Source organism: Myotis daubentonii, chromosome 8, assembly GCF_963259705.1.
Source record: "Myotis daubentonii chromosome 8, mMyoDau2.1, whole genome shotgun sequence".
NCBI classification, from domain to species: Eukaryota; Metazoa; Chordata; class Mammalia; order Chiroptera; family Vespertilionidae; genus Myotis; species Myotis daubentonii.
Genome location: NC_081847.1, coordinates 68,238,071 through 68,259,509, shown reverse-complemented (window position 1 = coordinate 68,259,509; position 21,439 = coordinate 68,238,071). Strand labels below are relative to the sequence as shown.

Here is a 21,439-nt window from a genome sequence, read left to right as displayed (position 1 = left end):
ACCTAGCTCCTACCTCAATCTAGTGCTGATTTCGTGTTTACTTTTCATCACCTGTCTCCTCTTTCTCCTCCCAACCTAAGGACAGTCTCTCAGTCATGCACCACTGTCTCCCACCTGCTGGCATGCTGTAGGTGCTCAATAAAAATGCACTGGTCTAGCCCGGCCGGTGTGGCTCAGTGATTGAGCATCGACCTATGGACCAGGAGGTCACGGTTCAATTCATAATCAGAGCACATGTCCGGGTTGCAGGCTTGATCCCCAGTGAGGGGCGTGTAGGAGGCAGCTGATCAATAATTCTCTCTCATCAGTGATGCTTCTCTCTCTCTCTCTCCCTCTCCCTTCCCCTCTCTAAAATCAATAAAAACATATTTTTTTAAAAAAATGTACTGGCCTAATGAACAAACTAGATCTAAAGGTGTCCAGCCACCAAGAACCTGGCAGGCAGCTTGGGAGGCTTTGGGGTTTGGGGTGGGGGCCACAGGGAAACACATTTATACGTTCAACCATTATCTGCTGAGCTGCTGCCTATTATATGGGTCAGGTATTTCACTGGGCGCTGGAAACGGTATTGAACAAGACAGACAGTTCCTGCCCTCATGCAGCTATCTAGTGGGGGAGGAGAAACAGATACAGAATATGAAGTTTGAATTAAAATAAAGCACTTAAAAGGACAGAACATGGTGTGACATGGGCAGAAAAGGTGATATGTGAGCCAAGACTAAATGAAGTGAGGAACAGAACTTTTATATAAAGAACGAGGACAGTGATCCAGGAAGAGGGCACAGCATGTGCAAAGGCCCTGAGTCAGGTCCAAGGTACTGGAGGATAAAAAGCAGATGAGAGTGGCTGGGGTGGAGCGAGGAAAGGGAGAGAACAGGAGAGGAAGCTGGAGCGGCAGGAAGAGTCTCGTAGGCCGTAAGAGACTGGGTTTTATCTAAGTGTGACGGGGAGCATGGGAGGGCTTTACAGGAGGAGAAACAGGAAGCGCAAGGAAAAGCAACCCGAGAAGTACTGCAGGAGAGAGGTCAATGGAGCTGTCTTCATAGTATTCAGAATTTGGCCCCAACTCCAGCTGCGGCAAGAGACCTAACCTCTCTGAGCTGTCTCTTGATTGCTCAAGAGACACAGGGTCCAGGCATTGAGATGAAGGCTGCTGCTCACAGTAAGCAGAGGAACAGGACCTGGTGGGCTTGGCAGGCAAACTATCTGAACAGGCTGCCAACACTAACATCTTAGGGTTTGCACATAAATGTTCTACCTCAACTGCAAGGACATTGACAGCAACGGGATGGACGTGGTGCCAGCCCGGAAAACTAAGGCTTTGGTCTGCAGGGTGAGTCATCTCAGGAGGCCATTCTCTCTGCAAATGCGAGGCTGGGATGCAGGGTGGACAAGGGGAGATGGAAAGGAAAAGCTAGACAGCCCGATCTCTTTTGTGAGGAAGGTAGTCTCGGCCAGTGAAGTGACCTGGCCTCTTGGCAGCGTTGCCAGCCGCCACCTAGAATCACCCATTCTCTTGGGTGCTCCAAGCAGAGCCCGCATCTGAAGGTCTTCCAGCCACATCTGAAGCCATATCAGGTGGGTCTGGGAAGGAAGACACAGCAGCTCAGCTCTGCTCCTACCAGCAGGCGCTTGGCCAGAATGTTCTCCACCAGCTTGAAGTCGTTGCGAAGCTGTTTGTTCTTGCTGCTGATCCCCTCCATCTCCTCATCTGCGTGGAAGCGGAAGTACTGCGACTCATCCTTGAACTCACTCTTCTCCAGCACTGCAAACGCACAGACACACAAGCACGTGGTCAGGCTCACGTGGGAAGGTTTCGGCCACGTGCCAACTGGCAGCCACGGGCCGGAACCAGCCCCTGGACACATTTGGTTTGGCCAGCACCGTGTTTTATTCAATGGAATCATGTGCCAACACTAACATATTAGGATCTTTCACATAAAAGTCTGGCTTTCTGTTGTCTCTTGAAAAATCTGAACTTGCCCCCGCCTGCTATAAAGACATACTGCAAAGCCAGAGTAACCAAGACAGCGTGGAACTACCGCAGACACAGATGAAGAACCCATGGAAGAGAACAGAAATCACATAAGAGGACCGTGTGTTTACGGGAACTTAGTATGTGACGGATGATGAATGACCACGTGGAGAATTCCAGATGGTGCAGGGAACCCATTTTGTGGGGGATGGAAATAAAATTGGATCCCTACTCACACTTAGACCACAATAACTCCTGATGGATTAAAGACCTAAACATGAACAGGAAAACTAAAACTCACCACACAAAATGCAGGGGGATATCTTTGTCCTAGGGTGGAAAGGGGGTTCAGGTTCAAACCCTCCAAAAGGCACTATAACTTCCTTTCAACAAGAAGGTCACAGGCAGACAGCGGATACAAAAAGCACCGTAATGTCTAAAACCAACAAGGGATAACTATCTAGAATATACAAGAAGCTCCAACAAATCAACCGGAGAAGGCTGGGAACCTCATAGATAAAGGGCAAAGGATATGAATGGGCGACTAACAGAGGGGTAAACCCAAATGGGCATCACACATGTGAACAGGAGCTCCACTTCAATAATGACCAGAAAGAGGCCACAGGGGGACTCTTCAGACCGGGGCTGACCACCTCAGGCCCTGCGGGCCAGATCCAGCCCACTGCCTCCTTCCACAGATGAAGTTTTCTTGGAACCCAGCCACAGCCCTTTATCCACGTATTGTCTGGGGCTGCTTTTGTGCCACAGTGACCGAGGTGAATCATTGCAGGAGTCTGCATGGCCCACAAAGCCTAACGCTTTTACTAGCTGGGCCTTCACAGGAAAAAGCTTCTGACCTCTGTTTTAAAACAAGCCAGGAAAATGAATAAAAATAACCAGTAACCACCAGTATGTGACCTGGTCCCTGTGAATTACAACTTAACGAAGCACCTACTAGTTGCAGGCTCACCATGGATGGCGGCTCAGATTCACTTACTCCTCAGGCAAGGAAGGGTTTGCTGCACCCCTTCGACAGATGGGGAGACTGAGGCCGGAGAAGCTAAATAAACTGACCAAGGTCCCAGAGCTCCTCCTTTCACCATGCTGCCCAGCCTGGCCTGCTAGAGGGAGGCAGGGACAAATTACATGAAGGAGGCACATCAGAGCTCAGGTTGGGAAAGGCTGCTGCAGGGTGTCAGGGGCCCGAGAGAAGGAAACCCCGCTGGCCTTTGCCTCGCCAAGTCCCCGCCATCCCTGAAGACAGAGGCTGCCTGCCGGTGTGGTAACGAAAGAGAAGCAGCAGGCGGCCTGCCCTTCCTCCTCCTCCCTCTCCCGGGACGTCTAGCTGTTTGTGAGCTTCTTTCTCAGGCCACCCCTCTTACCTCTCGAGAGAGCAGACACACAAATTACTGCTCTCCCCAGAGCTCGGGAGCCAGGCCCCAGGGGGCTGGCTGGCTTTCCCCCACAGTAAACATGTGGGAAGAAGCGGCATGACGTTGTGTCTCTGCTGAAATGTTTGGGACACGGCTGGACTCCGAGTCCAGGAGCTCAGCAAGGTGAGGTATCACCACTGCCTTCTTTCAGCTGAGGCGGCTGGCCTACCTTGTGAGATGGGCCCAGATCCAGGTTCAAATCCCTGCTCCGCCCCTTCCCAACTTCATGTCCCTTTAGCCTCTCTGAGCCTGGGTTTCCTCTTCTATGGGGGTAGTAACAGCACCGCCTTCCCGACGTGGCTGTGAGGATTCAGTGGTGAGCCTCAGTTTCCCCGTACGTGCCTGAAGTGAGAGAGCTGGACCACCAGACTCTCGGCTCCCTCCCTGAGGACATCTCAGGGTCCCGTGAGCTCAGGTCAGAGGCCTCGAGGCGCCACGCAGGCCCCACCTCACCCTCCGCTCTGCACCCCAACCTGCATTTTGCAGCAGCCACAAACCTAGGATTCGGCCCTTTCCTATTTTAGCCTGTTTTTGAGTTCGTGGCAGGGGACAGGGGGGCAGGGGCCGCACCCTGCAATTTCTCTCCCTGAGGGGCCTTGAGAGTATTGGTACTGCCTGGGAGTCACTCTTTCCCCCTCCCCCTCCCCCCTCCCCCCCCCCCCCACACACACGAATGTCCTCAGCCAGCAGCCTTCCCAGAATAGCAGCTGGGGTGGACCCCTAATTACTCTCACCCACAAATGAGAGGTTCGGCCCAGCTGATTGGCAGGAGGGACGGAGCTGTCGGAGGGCCCCATGGGGAAGAGAGCAGCTTCTGGGAATGAGGGACTTTGGTGAGTCGGGGCCAATGAACGGGAATGGCTGAGGCTGCCCAGACTGGGCCCAACCTGCCCTCGCAGCTGGGGAAACAGGCAACTGGGGAGTGAGCCCAGAGCCATGGGCCTGCTGAGCTCAGAGGGGAGGGGACAGCAAGGCCTCCAGCAGAAAGATGGGGAAACTGAGGCCCGAAAGGGACATGGGCTTATTGGGAGTCAGCTGAGCCCGGCCTAAAAGCAGGGCCACAGGCTACAAAGCAGGCGAGGGACCAGGTGACCTCTCCTGTGAGTGGCATACCTCTCACCCTGCAGAAGGGACAGGAAATTCAGAATATCTGTCCTAGGGTGGAAAGGGGTTCGGGTGCACTGTACTCCAAAAAGCATTGCCCTGTCTAAAAGCCAACAAGGAATAACTATCCAGACCAGTGGTTCTCAACCTTCTGGCCCTTAAATAAGTTCCTCATGTTGTGACCCAACCATAAGATTATTTTCGTTGCTACTTCATAACTGTAATGTTGCTACTGTTATGAATCGTAATGTAAATATCTGATATGCAGGATGGTCTTAGGCGACCCCTGTGAAAGGGTCGTTCGACCGCCAAAGGGGTCGCGACCCACAGGTTGAGAACCGCTGATCTAGACTATGTAAAAAAAACTCCAACAAATCAACCAAAGAAAGCTGGGAAACTCACAGATAAAGAGGCAAAGGCTATGCATCTCATGACCAAGAAAACTGTGGCCACAGCGAAGTTTCCCTGGCAGCCAGCTGCGCCCATTTGTTTACACATCGCCTGTAGCTTCTTTCAGCTGCAATGGCAGAGCTGAGCTGTGACAGAGGCCGTGTGGCCTGAAACGCCTGAACTATTTACTGTCTGGCCCTTTGCATAGAGTTTGCTGACCTCTGAGTAACAGCACAAAGCGGAAGCCAGGAGGAGGAACGGCCAGGCCTTCCAGAGTCCCATCCCTCCGTGCCACCACCTGGGTCCCAGCCATGCTCTCTCCAGCCTCAGTTTCCCCTCCCTGTGAAATGCAGCAGGACAGACGGAGGCTGGGCGGAGGGGAAGGGGTGATTACCGTGGTGCATGAAGCCGTTGTTACACAGGCCCACGCCAAGCGCCACTGCTTCCTCCCGCGTCTGGCAATCGCCCTGGAATAGAACAAGGGGGGGGAGGTTAGGTGGACTGGCACCCGAGGGGCTGTGTGAGGCTGGAGAAAAGCCCCCCTACCCCTAGCTTGGACAGGGAATTGTGTCTGTTTATTGACTGAGGTACCCCGCAAAACGTGTGTGATTGTTATTAATAAACCCCAAACAAGAGTCTTATTTTATTGTATTTGCAATAAACACACCGAGTGGTGTGTGATAAACACCACAAAAGAGAAATGGAGGTTTTAAGTAGCAGACACTGTTGGCCGCCTAGAAACAACCCTTTCCAAAGCCTGCAGGGCTGAAACCCTCACTGCGGTGGACAGCAACGAATCGATCCAGACAAACGCAATGCCAGCTTCCCTTGCAGTTAAAGGTGGTCAGTGAGATATAAACAGAAATCAGTGGTAGGGAACTCTGGCAAAACCCCCTTGTCCCTGGCCCTTCCTTTCTCTTCTGCCTGGAACAAAGATGTGATGGCTGGAGCTTCTGCAGTCATCCTACCCCTTGAGGATAGAAACACACTAAGCACAACACAGTAGGAGTGTGGTCTTCAAAGATATCATGAGGCTACCCTAGCAGCTCTGAACTACCAACCTCTGGTTTTCTCTCATAATACAGGAAAATAAACCCCTAATTTCTTTCAGACTCTGTAGCTGGATCTCTGTTCAATTCCTAACTGACCTAGCTCTAGCCAATGAGACATCTGGGGAAACCTACAGGCGATTCTGGATAACCCCCTCCTCCCTGATTAAAGGGAAGAGCAGCCCGCCCCTCCCTGCCTGGGGTAGAGTCACACGAGGAAGTGACGCAAGGGCTTGTGGGGCGATCTCCTGACCAAGGTGCAGACCTGCTGAGGATGACGGAGTGGAAGACGGAAGGCTCTTGATATGTGGCCTGACTATTGGGTGGCATGAGTTTCTGCTCAGGCCACTGCGTAACTGGGTTTTCTGTCCCTGGTACAGTTTAATAGGGGGACCTGGCTCATCTCAGGGCTTCTCCGAGAAAGTGACTTTCAACCCAACACTGAAGAATGACCAGGTGTGGCCAGTGTGCTGGGCTCACCTTTGGGGGACAACTCTCCCATGTAGAATGTCATCTCGGTGGGACAGTCCCTCAAGGGTTGCCACCGCCCCCCGGGCCAGGTTGAGGCACATGATCCACGGAAGGCCGTGCGATGCTCCGTGCCCCAGGAACATGACTGAGCGGAGGAACCCCAGGCTCAGGGACAAGTGGGGCTGATTCTCCCGGAGAGCAGTGTCCTGCAGACGGTGCCCCTCAGCTCCGCGCCCGAGAAGATGGGAGTTCCCCGATGCCAGTTCTTTCTAAGGCTCCTGGGTCTCGCCTGACTCTGCGGGTGCTCCATAACCTTCCAACACACCACCTCCCCTGTTTTCATTCCTGAAGTTAGCCAGAATCTGCTTCTGGCAACCCAAATAATCTCCGCGTGTTCAGGCAAAGTGTGTGAGTTGTGTGTGTGCATGAGGAGCGGGGAGGGGACCTGCGGGTGCGGGGAGAGCTGACAGGCAGAGGAAACAACGAGAAAGGTCTAGCAGTGGGATGAAGCTTGGGGCGGCTGGCAGAGAGAGGGTGAGCGAGCAGGCCTGTGTTCCCGGCCGCATCCCAAGGGCCTGGCACACAGTAGGTGCTCAATAAGTACGTGCTGACTAACTGAAGGTGTTGTCCACAGGGGCCAGGTCATGCAGGAGCTTGCAGCCAAGTCAGTGAGCTTCAACTATGTTCAGACAACCTCTCATTTAAACAACTCCCAGGGTGGGGGGTCCTAACACATGGTGACTGGAGAAGATCTGACGTTGGGTGGTGAGCACACGGTGCAATATACACATCTTGTCACATAGAAACCCACTCCTGAAACCTATATGATCGTATTAATCACTGTCACACCAATACATTTAATTTTTTTAAAAAAGGATGAACAAAAACCAAAAAAAATAAAATAAACAACTCCCAAGCGAAAAGTTCCGAGAGGCACTGGCCAGACGCAGACACGCCAGAGGCCTGGACTGTCCCAGCCTCCCTGAGCATCGAGGGGCCAGGGAGGGAAGTTCCCGGCTACAGGAGAAGTGAGGCCAGAGCTGCAGAGCCCCGTCTGCCAGGACTGGGGCTCAGACACAGAGCAGAGGGCCTGGGGGAACGCTGGCCTCGGTATGTTGCCGCCTTGGCTGACCCAGCTGCCTACAGAAGACGGATCTCTCCTGTGGGACCTCGGGCCCGTGGCTGCAGGGCTGGCAAGCTCAGAGTCCCGCTACGGGAGGGAGGCCGCCATCCATGAGAGGGGCGGAATCCGGAGCAGCCACCCCCCAACCGTGAGGGGCCAGCCAGGGAGACACAGCCGGGGCCCAGCTCTGCAGCCTGGGGGCCTGGGCAGCCGTCTGGAGCCCACCTGGCTTTCTGAGGCACGCAGTCTGGGCTCCCAGCCCATCCCTGCTCCCCTGCTCCCCGAAGGCTCCTGGAGTGACCCACAGGGAGGCTCCTAAGTTGGAACGGCTGTGGGATTCTCAGGTTAAGAGGGAAATCCATTGATCCCAGATGCATCCATCACCTGAAAACTAAGCCCCCACCCCATGTCCCATCAGCCGTGGGGAAACCACAAGTCCCCATTTCCCTCCCCGGAGGAAGGAACAGGCACACACACCACAACACGTCCCCATCCTCTCCCCGGCTTGCCCCCTCACCCCCAAAGCTGGAAGCTCCAGCCACACTGGCCTCCTTGCTGCTCCTCCCACACACTTCACGGGACCCCACCTCAGGCCTCTGCACTCGCTCTTTCCTCCCCCTGGAATGCCCTGCCCTGGCTTTTCAGGTCTCAGTACCTATGTCACCTCCTGGGAGTAGGCCTTTCCCTCAGTCCCCGAAAGTAGTCCCCCACCCCATCCACCACATCCCCTGGACAAATACTCATCCAGTGCTGCTCTCTCATCCCCTTAGTCACAGCTGTGCTGCGCTTGTCACAGCCTGAAAGTCACTCGTCCCTTCAGGGCACCGCTCTCGGGGGGATCAGCCCAATGCTCCCTGCCCCTGGGCTCCTCTCACTGCCTACCACATGCCAGGCACTGCACAATCTCCTAATACACAAATTTGGTTTAAGGTCTGTCTCCCACTAGAATGTCAGCTCCCGTGAGCAGCATGAGCGCCTGCCACGGTCACCCCACAGCCCCGCCCTGAGGCGCAGTATCGAGCAATTGGTGGGCCACGAAAAATGTCTGAGGAATGAACTGGATGAAAGAATGGAAAACCCAGCTTGGACACGGACCCTGAAGTCACCTCTATCTGCCTTGGTTTCCGTGTCTCTAAACTGGGAGCAATCACCGTGTCCACTCAGAGCCTGGTGAGGACTAAAGGACATGTTGCACGTGAGACTCTTGGCCCAATGCCTGGCGTGTGGCGAGCACTTGATAAATGTTAGCGATTCGTGCTCAGTTACTTCTCAGCAGGGAGAAATAGCTCAGAATGGAGGGAGCAGGGGCAAAGCAGGGTTGGAGAGGGAACGCCGTGGGGGAACTTACAGAGGGCCCCTTTGCCCATGAATTCTGAAACACATCACAATGCCCAAGCATGCCTCTCACCACCTACCACAGGCCGGGCACGGCACCATCTCACTCTTAAAATGTCTTTATGATTTCAGAGAGAGGAACAGAGAGAGGGATAGAAACATCCATGATGAGAATCATTGATCAGCTGCCTCCTGCACAGCCCCTACTGGGGACCCAGCCCACAACCCAGGCATGCGCCCTGACCGGGAATCGAACTGTGACCTCCTGGTTCATAGGGCGATGCTCAACCATTGGGCCACGGGCTCACTTGGTCTTGATGGTAACCCGGAAGCAATCACTCTTATTAACCCCGTTTGGTAAATGCAGAATTGAGGTTACACTGTGAAAATGGGATCCTTTCAGAGCTGGACCCTCCCTCAAACACGACGCTACAGGTAGGGAAACCGAGGCTCCAAGAGGTTAGCTACCCAGGGCTGCAGCCAAGGCTCCTGTCCTGCCCCTGGTTACCCGGTTTCCTCAGCCGCTGCCTCGAGCCGCCAGCCTGGCCCTTTGTCTGCTCCCCCCCTGGCCCCGGGCCCCCTGTACTGAAAATCCTGCCACGGTCAGCACACGCCATCTGCCTGACGGCGGGGGTCAGTGAGGAAGGCACGCAGGCACATTTCTGCTGAGCCAGCACAGGAGCTGGCAGATTTGTGCCCTCCCACCCCTGGCTCCCGCCTGTCCCAGCTCTGTCCCGCCCCAGCCCACTGGCCCCGGCCCTCCAGTTGATGACCGCAGTCTGGGGTGCCCTGGAGCGCAGGTAGCACAGCCCAAAACCACCAACCAGAGAGGTGAAGACAGTGAACTCCGGAGCCAGGGGCCCTTCGAAGCACTTTAAATGATCCACTCATGGAATCCTCAGAATAACCTAACGGAGAAGGTACAGGTTTTTTAGCTTCATTTTACAGGTGTGGAAACTGAGGCACAGAGAAGCTAGTAGCTTGTCCAAGATCATTCAGCTAGGAAGTGGCAGAGGTGGGACTTGAAGCCAGGTCAGGCTGGCTGTAAGTAAAACATGCTCTGGGCTGGCTTCATGGGATCCCAATGATGGTGGAGCACAATGGTTAGATGTTCTCTGGTTCCCAAATGTGCAAATCTGACTTTAAATCCAGACAATTCCAGACCTTGGGTCCTACATCCGCGCAAACAGATTAAAATGCACCCACATCCTACATTAAATATGTTTTTGTGGCTTGTACCATATTTTAAAGGAATCTTCTAAACTTGCTTCTGAAGGTATTTGACGCCAAGGAAACCATTACTTTACAGATTTGCTGTGATTTTTAGGCAGCCATCAGGAATTTGTGTGACATGAGAAAATCCAGCCAGCACAGTGTTTCTGAATGGAAGGGGGTTTTCATGAATGCTAAATGAAGGTTGACATAAAACTGGAAATATTTAAACATTTATCCACTTTGATTTTGCCGTCATCTCCTCATCTTTGGAGCCAATGCGTTCTTTTTTACAGATTACGAATGAACGTTCTTGCAGGCTCCCTGAAAAGTTTGCAGAACTGAAGCACAAGTGGGTGAGACAGGCCTGTCCGAGTCCCCGTAGCTTTGCAGCTCCGAGGCTGTGTGCCCCAGACCAGGCACATGGCCTCTCTGGGCCGTCGCTCTCCCAGCTGTAAATGGGTTGGAGGACTCAGTGAGAGCACACTCAGAGCCCAGGCAGTGCCTGGTGCAGAGGAAGTGCCCTGTGAACGGGAGCCATAAAGAACAAGAGACGGACAGACAGGAGTGTCCGTGGAACAAACACCTTTGGGAAGTTGCCGCAAAATTGACACACAGACTTGCCAAGCCTCGCCCAGCCCCTGCCCCCTGGGAACGCATGTGAAGGCAGTAACTTGGCAAGTTCCACATGGGAGGCTCCAGAGCGGTGCCAGGATGAGACCAACCTGGCCCAATTTGCCCAGGACGGTCCCCGTTTTAAACCTGAAAGCCTTAAGGTGGCAGCAGCCCAAGTGTCCACTCACTGAAGAATTGATAAATAAAATGTGGTCTGTCTGTACCATGGAATGTTATTCAGTCTTAAAGAGAAAGCAAATGCTGGCCCATGCAGCAGCAGAATGGATGAACCTTGAGACATTACGCTGAGTGAAATAAGCCAGACACAGAAAGACAACTGCTGTATGACTCCACATACTAGCAGACAGGGTGCCGAGAGCAGTCAAATTCATAGAGAGAAAGTACAAGGGTGGTTGCCAGGGGCTGGGGAGGGAGGGATGGGGGTGAGTGTTCAATGGGTTCAGAGTTTCGGTTCTGCAAGATGAAAAGAGCTCTGGAGAGGGCTGCTGGGGAGGGCTGCAAGGCAGTGTGAATGCACCGAAAACCCCTGAACGGGTAGGAGGAAAGTGTTACGTGTATCCTACCACACGTGAAAAAAAATTAAAAAATAAAAAGCCCTCGAAGGACTACATCCCGTTAGCCTCTCAGTCCCGGGCAGAGTGCGACGGTGGTCACGGTCCTCACCTGAGCCAGCAGCCAGTCCACCAGCTTGCTCCCGGGCAGCACCGACTTGTACGTCTTCAGGTGGTAATCGCGGTCTCTGTGGAGGAGGGAGCGCATCCTGAGCACATGAGGGGACAGAGGCGGGAGCAGACGCCGTTTTCCTGCCCTAGTGCTCTGGACCCAAGGGTGCCAGGCTCTCTGGGCCTGGGGGCAGAGGGAGGGGCTGGGGACAGCACTGGGCCCGGATCCCACACCTCACTCTCAGTGCAAGACCCCCTTCTCACCGACTGCGTGAGGGGGCAGGAGCAGACGGCTCTGAGCCTTCTCTCTCCAGGGGCGACTTTGCCCCCCAAGAAACACCTGGCTGTGTCTGGAGACACTTTTGGCCATTATGACCTGGCGAGAGGCGGGGGGGTTACTGGCACCTAGCCCATAGGAACCAGGGATGCCCGGAACGGCTCTCAAATAAAGAATTACCCAGCCCCAAGGTCAACAGCCCCGTGACTATAGAAAGCTGGTGTCCTCTGAGTGATGAGGAAAACTCATTCATTCTTTCCATTTCTGTTTTGTTGTGAACATTCCTGTCTTTAAAGGTAAACTCACCACCATGCTGCACTGTTTCCCAAAACACTCATTTAGCCCTAGTAACAAACCTACAGGGAGGTGTCATTATTAGCCCCAACTGATGGAGAAGACTGGGGCTCAGTGAAGTTATCAGTGAAGGTGAAACTGAAGTTTGGAGAGAGTAACTTACTTGATAACAGGGGTATAGAGGCTGTGAAGACGGCAGTAAAGCCTCACACCCTGAAAGAAAAAAAGGGGGAGTCTGGGATCAGGGGCTCCAAATCCAGGCTGCTGGGAGAGGTGGCTCCCCACAAAGAACAGGTGTGGGGGGGAAAGAAGGAGGGGGAGGAGAGGCCAGTGGGACATAGGCCTGCTCTGCAGTGACTGAGGGGTTCAGGACGATGAGTCAGGGTGACAGGGTCCCTACCTTGGACATGATGTCCTCCAGCTCACTCCGGGCCTTGTACGTGCCATCGTCATAGCGGAAGCGGTACATCACCTGCTCGTTCTTGAACTGGTGCTTGTCAGAGACTAGAGGGAGCCAGGGGGCAGTGAAACAGAGCAGGCCCCCTCGGCCTCAAGCCCACCATCATCACCCTCCACTTGGCCAGGCTCCATGCCAAGCAAGATTTCACCGAGCCTCCTGCCCATGCTATGTGCAGGGCCTTGCTGGGACCTGCACTTTGGGTCATGAGATGCCCAGAAATCCCCGAGCCAGCCTGTGTTGGGTTGCAACGGGCCCAGCATCTCCTTGGAGCTAGATCACCAAAGCTTGGGTGGGGACCATGTGTGCTGGGTCTGAGGCCACACTGTCAGCATTTATGGAACCATCTCTACACAACGGCCTTGAGCAGCCCTTCGTGTTTCTCTCTCTCTCTCTCTCTCTCTCACTCCCCACTTTGGATCCATTAGCAAACCTTGTAGGCTCTCCCTTCAAAACATTCAGAATCTGACTCTGCACTCCACTAGGTCCAAGCCACCTCCATCTCCCTCCTGGAATATCACAGCTGCCTCGGCGCTGGGTGCCCTGCTGCTACCCTTGGCACACAGTCCACTCTCCGCATGGCAGCCAAAAGCATCCTGTTAAAGTCTGAGTCTAGGCGGGTCTTTCCTCTACTCAAAACTCAGCAGTGACTTCACGTCACTCAGAGTAAAGCCAAAGACTCTACAATCCCCTATTAGTTCCTGGACCTCATCCCCCGAACACTCCCCGTGGCCCTGTGCCCTCTGACATCATCTAACACTCCCCCTGCCCACTCCGCAGAAGCCATCCTGGCATCCTTTTTGTTCCCCGAACAACCACTTACCCTTCTATCCTGAGGACTTTGCACTGGCTGTTCTCTCTGCCTGGAACCCCAAAGCCCACCTGGCTCCCTCCCTCTCTCGGGTGTTGGCTCCATCCTCACCTTCTCAGTGAGGCCTTCCCAACTCGCCTATTCCAAATGAGCCCCACTCCCTGCTTTCTCTCCCTCCCTAGCACTTACCACCACCTGTATACACTTATTTCTATTTATCTTGTCTACTGTCTTCTCCCCACAACTAGAAGCTTGGCCCCAAGGGGACAAGAGTTTTCATCTGTCCCGTTCACCACTATGTGGACAGTGCCTGGCCCCAAACAGGCACTCAATAAACTTAAGCGGACAGAACATCCTACTCCTCTGCCCCCATCTTTTCGAAGTGTCCCCACATTGCTGCTACCCTAGGGGAGCGAGCAGTCTTATAAGGGCATCCACATTCCTGGGACCCCACGGGGCCAGGGAACAGGGTGGCTACAGAGACGTTTAGCAATGGCCTCTGAGTCCGTGGAAACAGCACTGTAGGGGTCTGACCTGTGCCTACCCCTTGGCCCACCAGGCCCGGCCCCCACTCACCATGGTGGATAATGCCATTCTCCAGCAAGGCTTGGCCCAAGTTGACTCCTTCTTCCGTTTTGCTGATTTCACCAATTTCCAGGAGCCAGGCAACAAACTCACTGCCAGGAACATAAGATGTGGTTGAGAGGACGTCCCCAGTCCTGGCCCTCGGGGACCAGCACTAAGCAGGCTTGGCCTCACCCACTCTTGGGAAGGACAGCTAAACTTCCCTCGGGAAAGCAAAGCTTAGGGGGCCACAGCCCTAGGGGTTGTGCTGAGGCCTAGTGATTGTCCCCACGACCAAAGGCAGAGAGGTGGGCATAGCAGACCCCGGGCCCTGCCTCAGGCTGGCTGGCTGGCTGGCTGAGTGGATGGATAAATGGGAGAGTGAAAGGATGGGAGGATGGATAGATGGACACATGAGTGGATAGGTAAATGAAGGGAAAGTGAATGGATAAATGGATGACTTCACAGACAAATGAGTAACAGACGGCTGAAAAGCCTGGTGAGCAGGTGGGTGGAGGGGAACATGAGTAGATGGGTGTGTGATGAGTAGAGAGACAATAGGGTAGATGGGTGGGGAATGGATGATAGATGGCTAGATGGATGGGTGGATGAACAGGAGAAATGAAAAACCAAACAAGCAGGAAGAAATACGGGTCCAGAAAGGTAACTGGAGAGTCAGGAGAGTTAATAGTGATTGAATCATGTCAGCCTCCTACTTAAAATCCTCCAATGGGCTTCCCCATTCCTCTCAGAAGAAAGAAAAGTCTGCCCACGTGAAATCTAGGCCCTGCAGAAACGCCCCATCCTCACGGGCCCATTCCCTCCGTCTTTCACTTATTATGCTCTAGCCATGCCCACCTTCTTTAAAAAATGTCAGATTCCCGCCTGCCTCAGGGACTCTGCATTTGCTGTTCCCTCTTCCGGGAAACACTTTTCCCAGCTCGTCGGGTAGCCCCTCCTTTTCATCATTCAGTTCTCAGCTCAACTATCAGCTCCTCAGAGAAGCCTTCCCTGACCACCTCATCAAGAGCAGTCCCTTAACTCCACACAGTCCATCCCATCTCTTGGTTTTGCTTCCTTTTTAATACTAGTAACTGTCTGAAGTTGCACTATTTGCAGATTTATGTATGTGTTTATCAGCCATCTCCCCCAACCGGAATGTAATCTCCATGCCCTCTTATGCATGGCTCCACCCCCTGGACCCAGAAGAGGGTCAAAAAAGCACATGAGGGCTCAATAATCGTTTATTGACCAGAGGAAGGAATGAACCATCGAGCAAGGAGGAGTGTTCTGGGAGCAGGAGGAGGACTCAGGGAGAAAGCAGTGCTCATCGGCCACAGGAAAGCAGGCAAATCCAATGTGACTACCCCGTGCAGTAGAGGCTCAGTCAGACCCCAGCTCCCGGCTCTTGGCAGTGCACTCAGAGCTCAACCCCCTTGAAGTCAGCAGGAAAGGGGAGAGCCGGGAACGAGCTGTTTCCGCCTCGCAATCTGTGTTCAATGAAAGCAGGTGGCAGCTGGCCAGAGCACAGAGCTCTCCTGCTTATCAAAACCAGCTGTCCCGCCTCCAATTACAGGGCCAGAGGGGGGCAGGGCTATTTTTAGCTTTCCAGGGTTTGCTGAGCAAAGACCTGCGTTGTGTGTAGGTAGTGGTGTGTGCTGAGGCATTCAGAGAGCCCCGGGTGCAGGCCCAGGGTTGGGGAGCACAGAAGAAATGGATCTATCTGGTAGAACAGGCCCCCAGGTGGGAAAGAGACTGCTCAGGGTCCTGCCCATCCCCAGTTCCATTCTCTAAGTCCCAAAACTCAGAGACAGGGAGAAAGTTGCCCACAGCTAAGAGAAGTGAACAGATGTTGCGTGCCCACTCTCGGAAGCTGGGGGCTCAGCATCCGGCTGCCCACTCGCTGTCCCATTGGAGGCCGCCTCTGGCACTGACCCCAGCCCTGTGAACAGGATTGGGGGTGGGACAGGAAGTACCCCATAGCAGATGCTAGGACAAGAGAAGACACACCAGAGGACAGCAACTGTGACCATGTTTCTGCTCTAAGCCGAGTCTTGCTCCGTTTTAGAGGACAACTGGGCAAATTTGAGCAAGCCACTGTCCCTCTCTGGCTATAACAGGGTCCATCTGGCAAGTGGTTCACTCAGGGGCTTTCTGGATTTAACAGGTAAACTTTCTAATCATACAAAACCTTAAGCTGGGATCCAGTGTGCAAAACCAGATAAAATTAATTGCTGAAGACGGGAGCCACTCCTCAGAGTGGCTGACTATGACTGCCTGGGAAAGCTAAGACATCCTATGGCTTTTCAAGAAAAGCCGGAAATCCTGCATTTCCTGTGAAATCTCCCAACTGGTAAATGTAGGTATCAAGTCCAAGTTTTCCTGAAAGCACCATGTGGCCTACAGAAAACACAGCTGCGAACTGTGCTGGGTCAGTAGGGCACCATTTACCACCACTGGGTGCAGGGAAGGGTGTTCTAGGATGAGGGATCAGCATACACAAAGGCCCTGAATGAGTTCAGGTTAGGAAAACAGCAATATGCCGGCTGCTGGGAGCTGCAAAGAGCAGCAAGATCCAGTCTTCCAGAAGGACATAACTCGGTGCAGTGATCTGGGGACACGGAGAGAAGGCTGGTCTAGTTGGTGGCAAGTTTGAAATTCAGGGAATGGAGAGCTAGCTGAAAGTTAATACGTGGCCAGCTTTCATCCCTCTTCCTTCCTAGTCCCCAGAATCATTCACCCAGTGAACATGTATTCCGCCTAGTAGGAGCCAAGCCCAGTGCTGGCCACAGGCGATGCACAGATATATCTCTTCTAGGAAAGTGCCCTCGCTGAGGTCCAATGTACCACTCACCACCTATTCAATAATCTCTTGCCTATCTCTTCCATGGCCTGGAGCTCCATGAGGGTAGGAACTGGGGGATTTCCAGTAAATCTCACTGCCTAAGATGCTTCCTGAAGATGCCTGCAGCAATGCTCGACAAATCATTATTGACCAGCTACTACATGCTCATACCCTGCACCTGCGCACACAGGCAGATGAGACAGCAAGGCCTCTTCCACCTGAGAGCTTCCCTTCTGGCAGACACGAATAATCGAATGACATCTGACCTCTGTCAAGGGTAAAACCAAAGGCCTTCTCCTTCCAGGAAGCCTTTCCTGACTGCCCCTGACAGACAGAACATCACACCTTGTTCCCTGGGCTCACACAGCTCGTCAAGTGTCCTCATTCAGGGCCTGCATGAAGGTTCACCCTCATCTTCCTCTTCCACTTAGACCAGCCGTGGGCAAACTACGGCCCGCGGGCCAGATCCGGCCCGTTTGAAATGAATAAAACTAAAAAAAAAAAAAAAGACCGTACCCTTTTATGTAATGATGTTTACTTTGAATTTATATTAGTTCACACGAACACTCCATCCATGCTTTTGTTCCGGCCCTCCGGTCCAGTTTAAGAACCCATTGTGGCCCTCGAGTCAAAAAGTTTGCCCACCCCTGACTTAGACTCTTTCCATGGCTTTTCAGAGCACTGAGAATAAAAGCTGAGCCTCTTACCCCTTACCTGCCTGATCTGGCCCGTCAACCCCTGGGCCATTGTCTCCCCACCTCTCCCACTCACTCCCTTCAGCCACACTGACCTCCTTGCTGTTCCTCAATTGCTTACTTGAGGCTCATTCCACCTCGGAGCTTCTGTACCTGCTGTTCCCGCCCCGATAGATATTTTCACAGCTGGCTCTTGCTTGTTCTGCAGACCTTGGTTAAAATGTCACCTCCCAGAGAGGCTTTTCCTGACCAAGCTGTTGAAATAGCACCCCATTCCCTTGCCTCCTTATACCAACCTACTCACCTCCTTACAGCATCTTCAACTCTGAAATTCCCTTCTTTGTTTTTATTTGTATTTGTCTATTGTCTACTTGCTGATTCCCCGATTGGCTGGTTATCGCCATGAGGTCAGAGATCTCGTCTGTCCTGTCCACAGCTGGCACAGAGTAAACACTGAATGAATAGCATGAATGAATGAATAATAGATTCTGTCTCCCCAACTGATCTGGGGACCCCAGAGGACAAATGCCATGATCCTCCCATGACGCTTCCAGAGTAACATACAGATTTTATTCCTTGGCTTTTGTCATGTGCTATCTGTGAGTTTTGTCTCTGAGTTTGGCAAACACAGGCCATTCCTGCATCGATCAGACCATCAAACCTGAGGGAAGGTAGGGGAGGGCGGGGCTAAGGGGGAGAGATCAGCCAAAGGACCTGTATGCATGCATATAAGCCTGACCAATGGACACAGACACCAGGGGGATGAGGGCTTGGGGGGGGGGGGGGGTAAGGACACATATGCAATACCTTAATCAATAAAGAAAAAAATAAAATAAAAAACAGGCCACTCCTTAAGCCCAATACACATTTCTATCACTCTTGCCAGCACTGTGCTCAGCATGTCACTCACATCTTCTCACTGTATTCTCCAACAATCTTATCAGGCATATTTTATTCTCGCTCATTAATCAATCATTTACTGGACTCAGAGAAGTTAAGAAACTTGCCCAAAGTCCTGGAGTGGGAGCTCCAGGACTTGAGTCCAAGTCTGACTCAAAGCCCAACCCTTGAAGGTTATAAAGATAAATCAGACACTTTCTGTATTCATGGAGTTCCCTGTCTAGTGGTAGAGACAAATGGAGAGAAAGTAACTATCAAGTAAAAATGAAATGTGCTGAATAGAGATAAAAATGGATCAATGCAGCAGAATGTTATGGGAGGAAGTCCTGGATTCACATCCCAGCTCCCCACCTGTGATCTTGGGCAAGACCTTTTCCCTCTCTGTGCCTCAGTTTCCTCACCCTTAAAATGGGGATAATGGCAGTAACCTGCCTCACCGTGTTGTATGAGGGTTAAAGGCATGGCCACATCCCAGCTCCTGGAGCAGAGAAAGGCTCAATTACGATGCCCCTGTGGCTGCTGGTTCCTTCCACCCGAGGGGCCAGGGTACTCCTGGGGGAGAAGGCTGGGGAGCTGAGCCCCAGCAGGGAAGGAGGAGATCACAGCTCCGGGCTGGGTGCAGAGCAAAGCCGTCGGGGAGAGGAGTTTTACAGAGCAATCTCCTGCAGGACAACAGGTCCTTAGGACCCAGTGATTACACAACGAGCTTCAATTCTGGCCCCGTTTCCAATGGGCAGTAAAAGAAAGCTCCTTAATCCTTCCTGAGGAGACAGAACACTCCCCTGAAGCTCTAATCACAGACAGGTTATCCCATCCGGTGGACTATGCTCTCGGAGGGGTCTGGCAGGAGGTGGGGAGTCCTCTGACCCTGGGGGACGAGGGAGGAGGAAGGCCCCTCCGGAGAGAAAAACATCCTTTCTGCCCAGGGATTAGGGATTAGCTGATGGAGACCAGCCAGGCTGTCCCTTCCCCACTTCCCACAGCCTGCAGGTCTGGCACCCCATCTCCTCTCCACCCAGTGAGCTTAGCTGGGGTGGCTGACCCTTGAGGGCAAAAGGGCGGCCCAAATCCAGGGCATCCTGGTCACCCCTTAGGGGCCCAGCCACCCCCCAAATCTCCTCCTTGCTGCCCTGCCAACCACAAGCTTTGGCCCATGACCATACCCAGCTCCACACTCGGTCTCTGACAGCCCCATCCAACATCAATACTGAATGTGTACCAGGCATTTCAACCTACCACGTCCAAACCTAAGCTTCTGTCTCCCACTGTCGCTGTGTCTTTATTCACCCGGCTTCCAAGCACCACACTCGCCCTGAGTGCCTCCCTCTTCTCTCCCTGCCACTCCCTGACTCCTCTGCTGGTCCTTCCCCCAAAGGCCATCAGCCCCCCAAACCCAGTCCCTGCCTCTCCACCTCCTCTTCAGATCTCATTCCGTCTCTATGGCTCCAAAGACCATCTAAATGCCCACATCTCCTGCACGCAGGTCTCCAACCCAGACTTTTCTTCCCAAGTCAAGATTCTATATCCAACTAACAAGTCACATCTCCATCCAGGTGTCTACTAGTCTCAGTGCAACCGTCCAAATAGCCTCTGAGCTCTACTCCCACCCCCTGAAACCTGCGCCTCCCTCCATCTCCTTCCCCTCTCAGCAAGCAGCAACTCCAACTTTCCTGTCAGTCCTTAACTATCTTTGCTCTCACCCCATCAGCAAATGTGGTCACCTTCAACATGACCAGAATGCAACCATTTTCCCCCCTCTCTGCTGTGACTGCCCTCATCCAAGTCACCTCTCTCCTGGTCTGTGACATTAACATAATAACACAGTGGCTTTTACTCTTCAAAAGCTTTTGGGAAGCAGGTGAGATATAAGTGAATAAATTCTAAGTCAAGTCCCTGCTCACAAGCAAACTTCTCCCCCCATTTGGGGCACAGGTTCATGAGGTTGCCCTCGGCATTCCTCTGCCCTCTCCAGAGTGTTGACCACTGTGTTTCGCACACAGTAGGTCTGAAAAGAGCCTGACCATTTCTTCTGCCTCTCCCAATCCCCAGATGAATGCCCCCACCCCAGGTGAATGAAACCTGGGTTTAAGATCCAATCCAAAGTCAGACGTCTCAGAATATATCCTAAGAATCCCGAAGCACCAATCAGAAAGACTATCTGCACCCCTATGTTCAAAGCAGCGTTATTCACAAGAGCCAAGATCAGGAAATAGCCCAAGTGCCCACCAGCAGATGAGTGGATAAAAAAGCTGTGGTACATTTACACCAGGGGCGGGGGACGTCCAGCCTGCAGGCCATATAAGGCCTGAGAAATTATTTGGTCTGACCCTGCCAAGGCATTAGGGGTGAGTTAAATCAATGTTTGACCACATACAGCAGGCTAATTTTTAAGTTGATAATTTTGTATGGCCTGCAAATGATGTTATAAATATCGAAATGGCCCTTGACAGAAAAAAGGTTCCCCACCCCTCATTTACACAATGGAATACTATTTGGCTGTAAAAAAGAAGGAACTCTCCTCCTTTGTGACAGCATGGATGGGCCTGGAGATTATTAAATAATCTAATTATGAAATAATCCAATCGGAGAAAGACAAATACCATAAGATCTCACTTATGAACGAAATAAACTGACAAAATAGAACCAGATGCAGGGATACATAGGACAGTCTGACAGAGGTCAAAGGGGACAGAGGCAGGGGAGACTGGATGGAAGAAGGAGAAGAGATTAGCCAAAGAACATATTGCGTAACTCACAGACACAGACAACAGTGTGGTGAGGGCCGGGGGCAGGGGAGGGGGGCCTGGATGGAGGTGGGCAAAGGTGGGGGGAAATGGGGACATCTGTAATAGTGTCAACAATAAAAAAGTAATAAAAATACAAATAAAAGATCCAATCTGGTCACACCTGTGCTCTGACCCCTTTGCTGCTTGGTTATAAAATGTGGACCGGGGGGAAATGTTTTATTAGTAGTAAATAATGTATTTCCCAAACAGAGAAATGAGAGGCCCTAAGTACTGAAAAGCTTACAGAACCCTCCCCCTCCTCCTCTCTCATATGTAACTCAGGAAGGGAGGCCTCCCCAGACACCAACCCTGCGGACACCTTGTTCTCGGGCTTCCAGCCGCCAGCACTGTGAGAAAACAAATTTGTTGTTTAAGCTGCCCGGTCTGTGGCATTGTGTCACGGCAGCCCCAGCAGACTGA

General features: G+C 52.7%; 1 protein-coding gene across 3 annotated transcripts in view; it reads right to left on the bottom strand.

The window, feature by feature from the left end:
* The window catches only part of PREX1 (phosphatidylinositol-3,4,5-trisphosphate dependent Rac exchange factor 1), a 176,963-nt gene that overhangs the window by 30,480 nt on the left and 125,044 nt on the right, over nucleotides 1–21,439 (bottom strand). For all 3 annotated transcript variants that reach the window (XM_059706826.1, XM_059706824.1, XM_059706825.1), the window contains exons 11-16: nucleotides 13,806–13,906; nucleotides 12,362–12,465; nucleotides 12,125–12,174; nucleotides 11,392–11,467; nucleotides 5,297–5,369; nucleotides 1,623–1,765 (exon numbers count right to left, since the gene is read on the bottom strand). In XM_059706826.1, coding sequence (XP_059562809.1) covers nucleotides 1,623–1,765; nucleotides 5,297–5,369; nucleotides 11,392–11,467; nucleotides 12,125–12,174; nucleotides 12,362–12,465; nucleotides 13,806–13,906 — 547 coding nt within the window. The remainder of the gene's footprint in view (nucleotides 1–1,622; nucleotides 1,766–5,296; nucleotides 5,370–11,391; nucleotides 11,468–12,124; nucleotides 12,175–12,361; nucleotides 12,466–13,805; nucleotides 13,907–21,439) is intronic.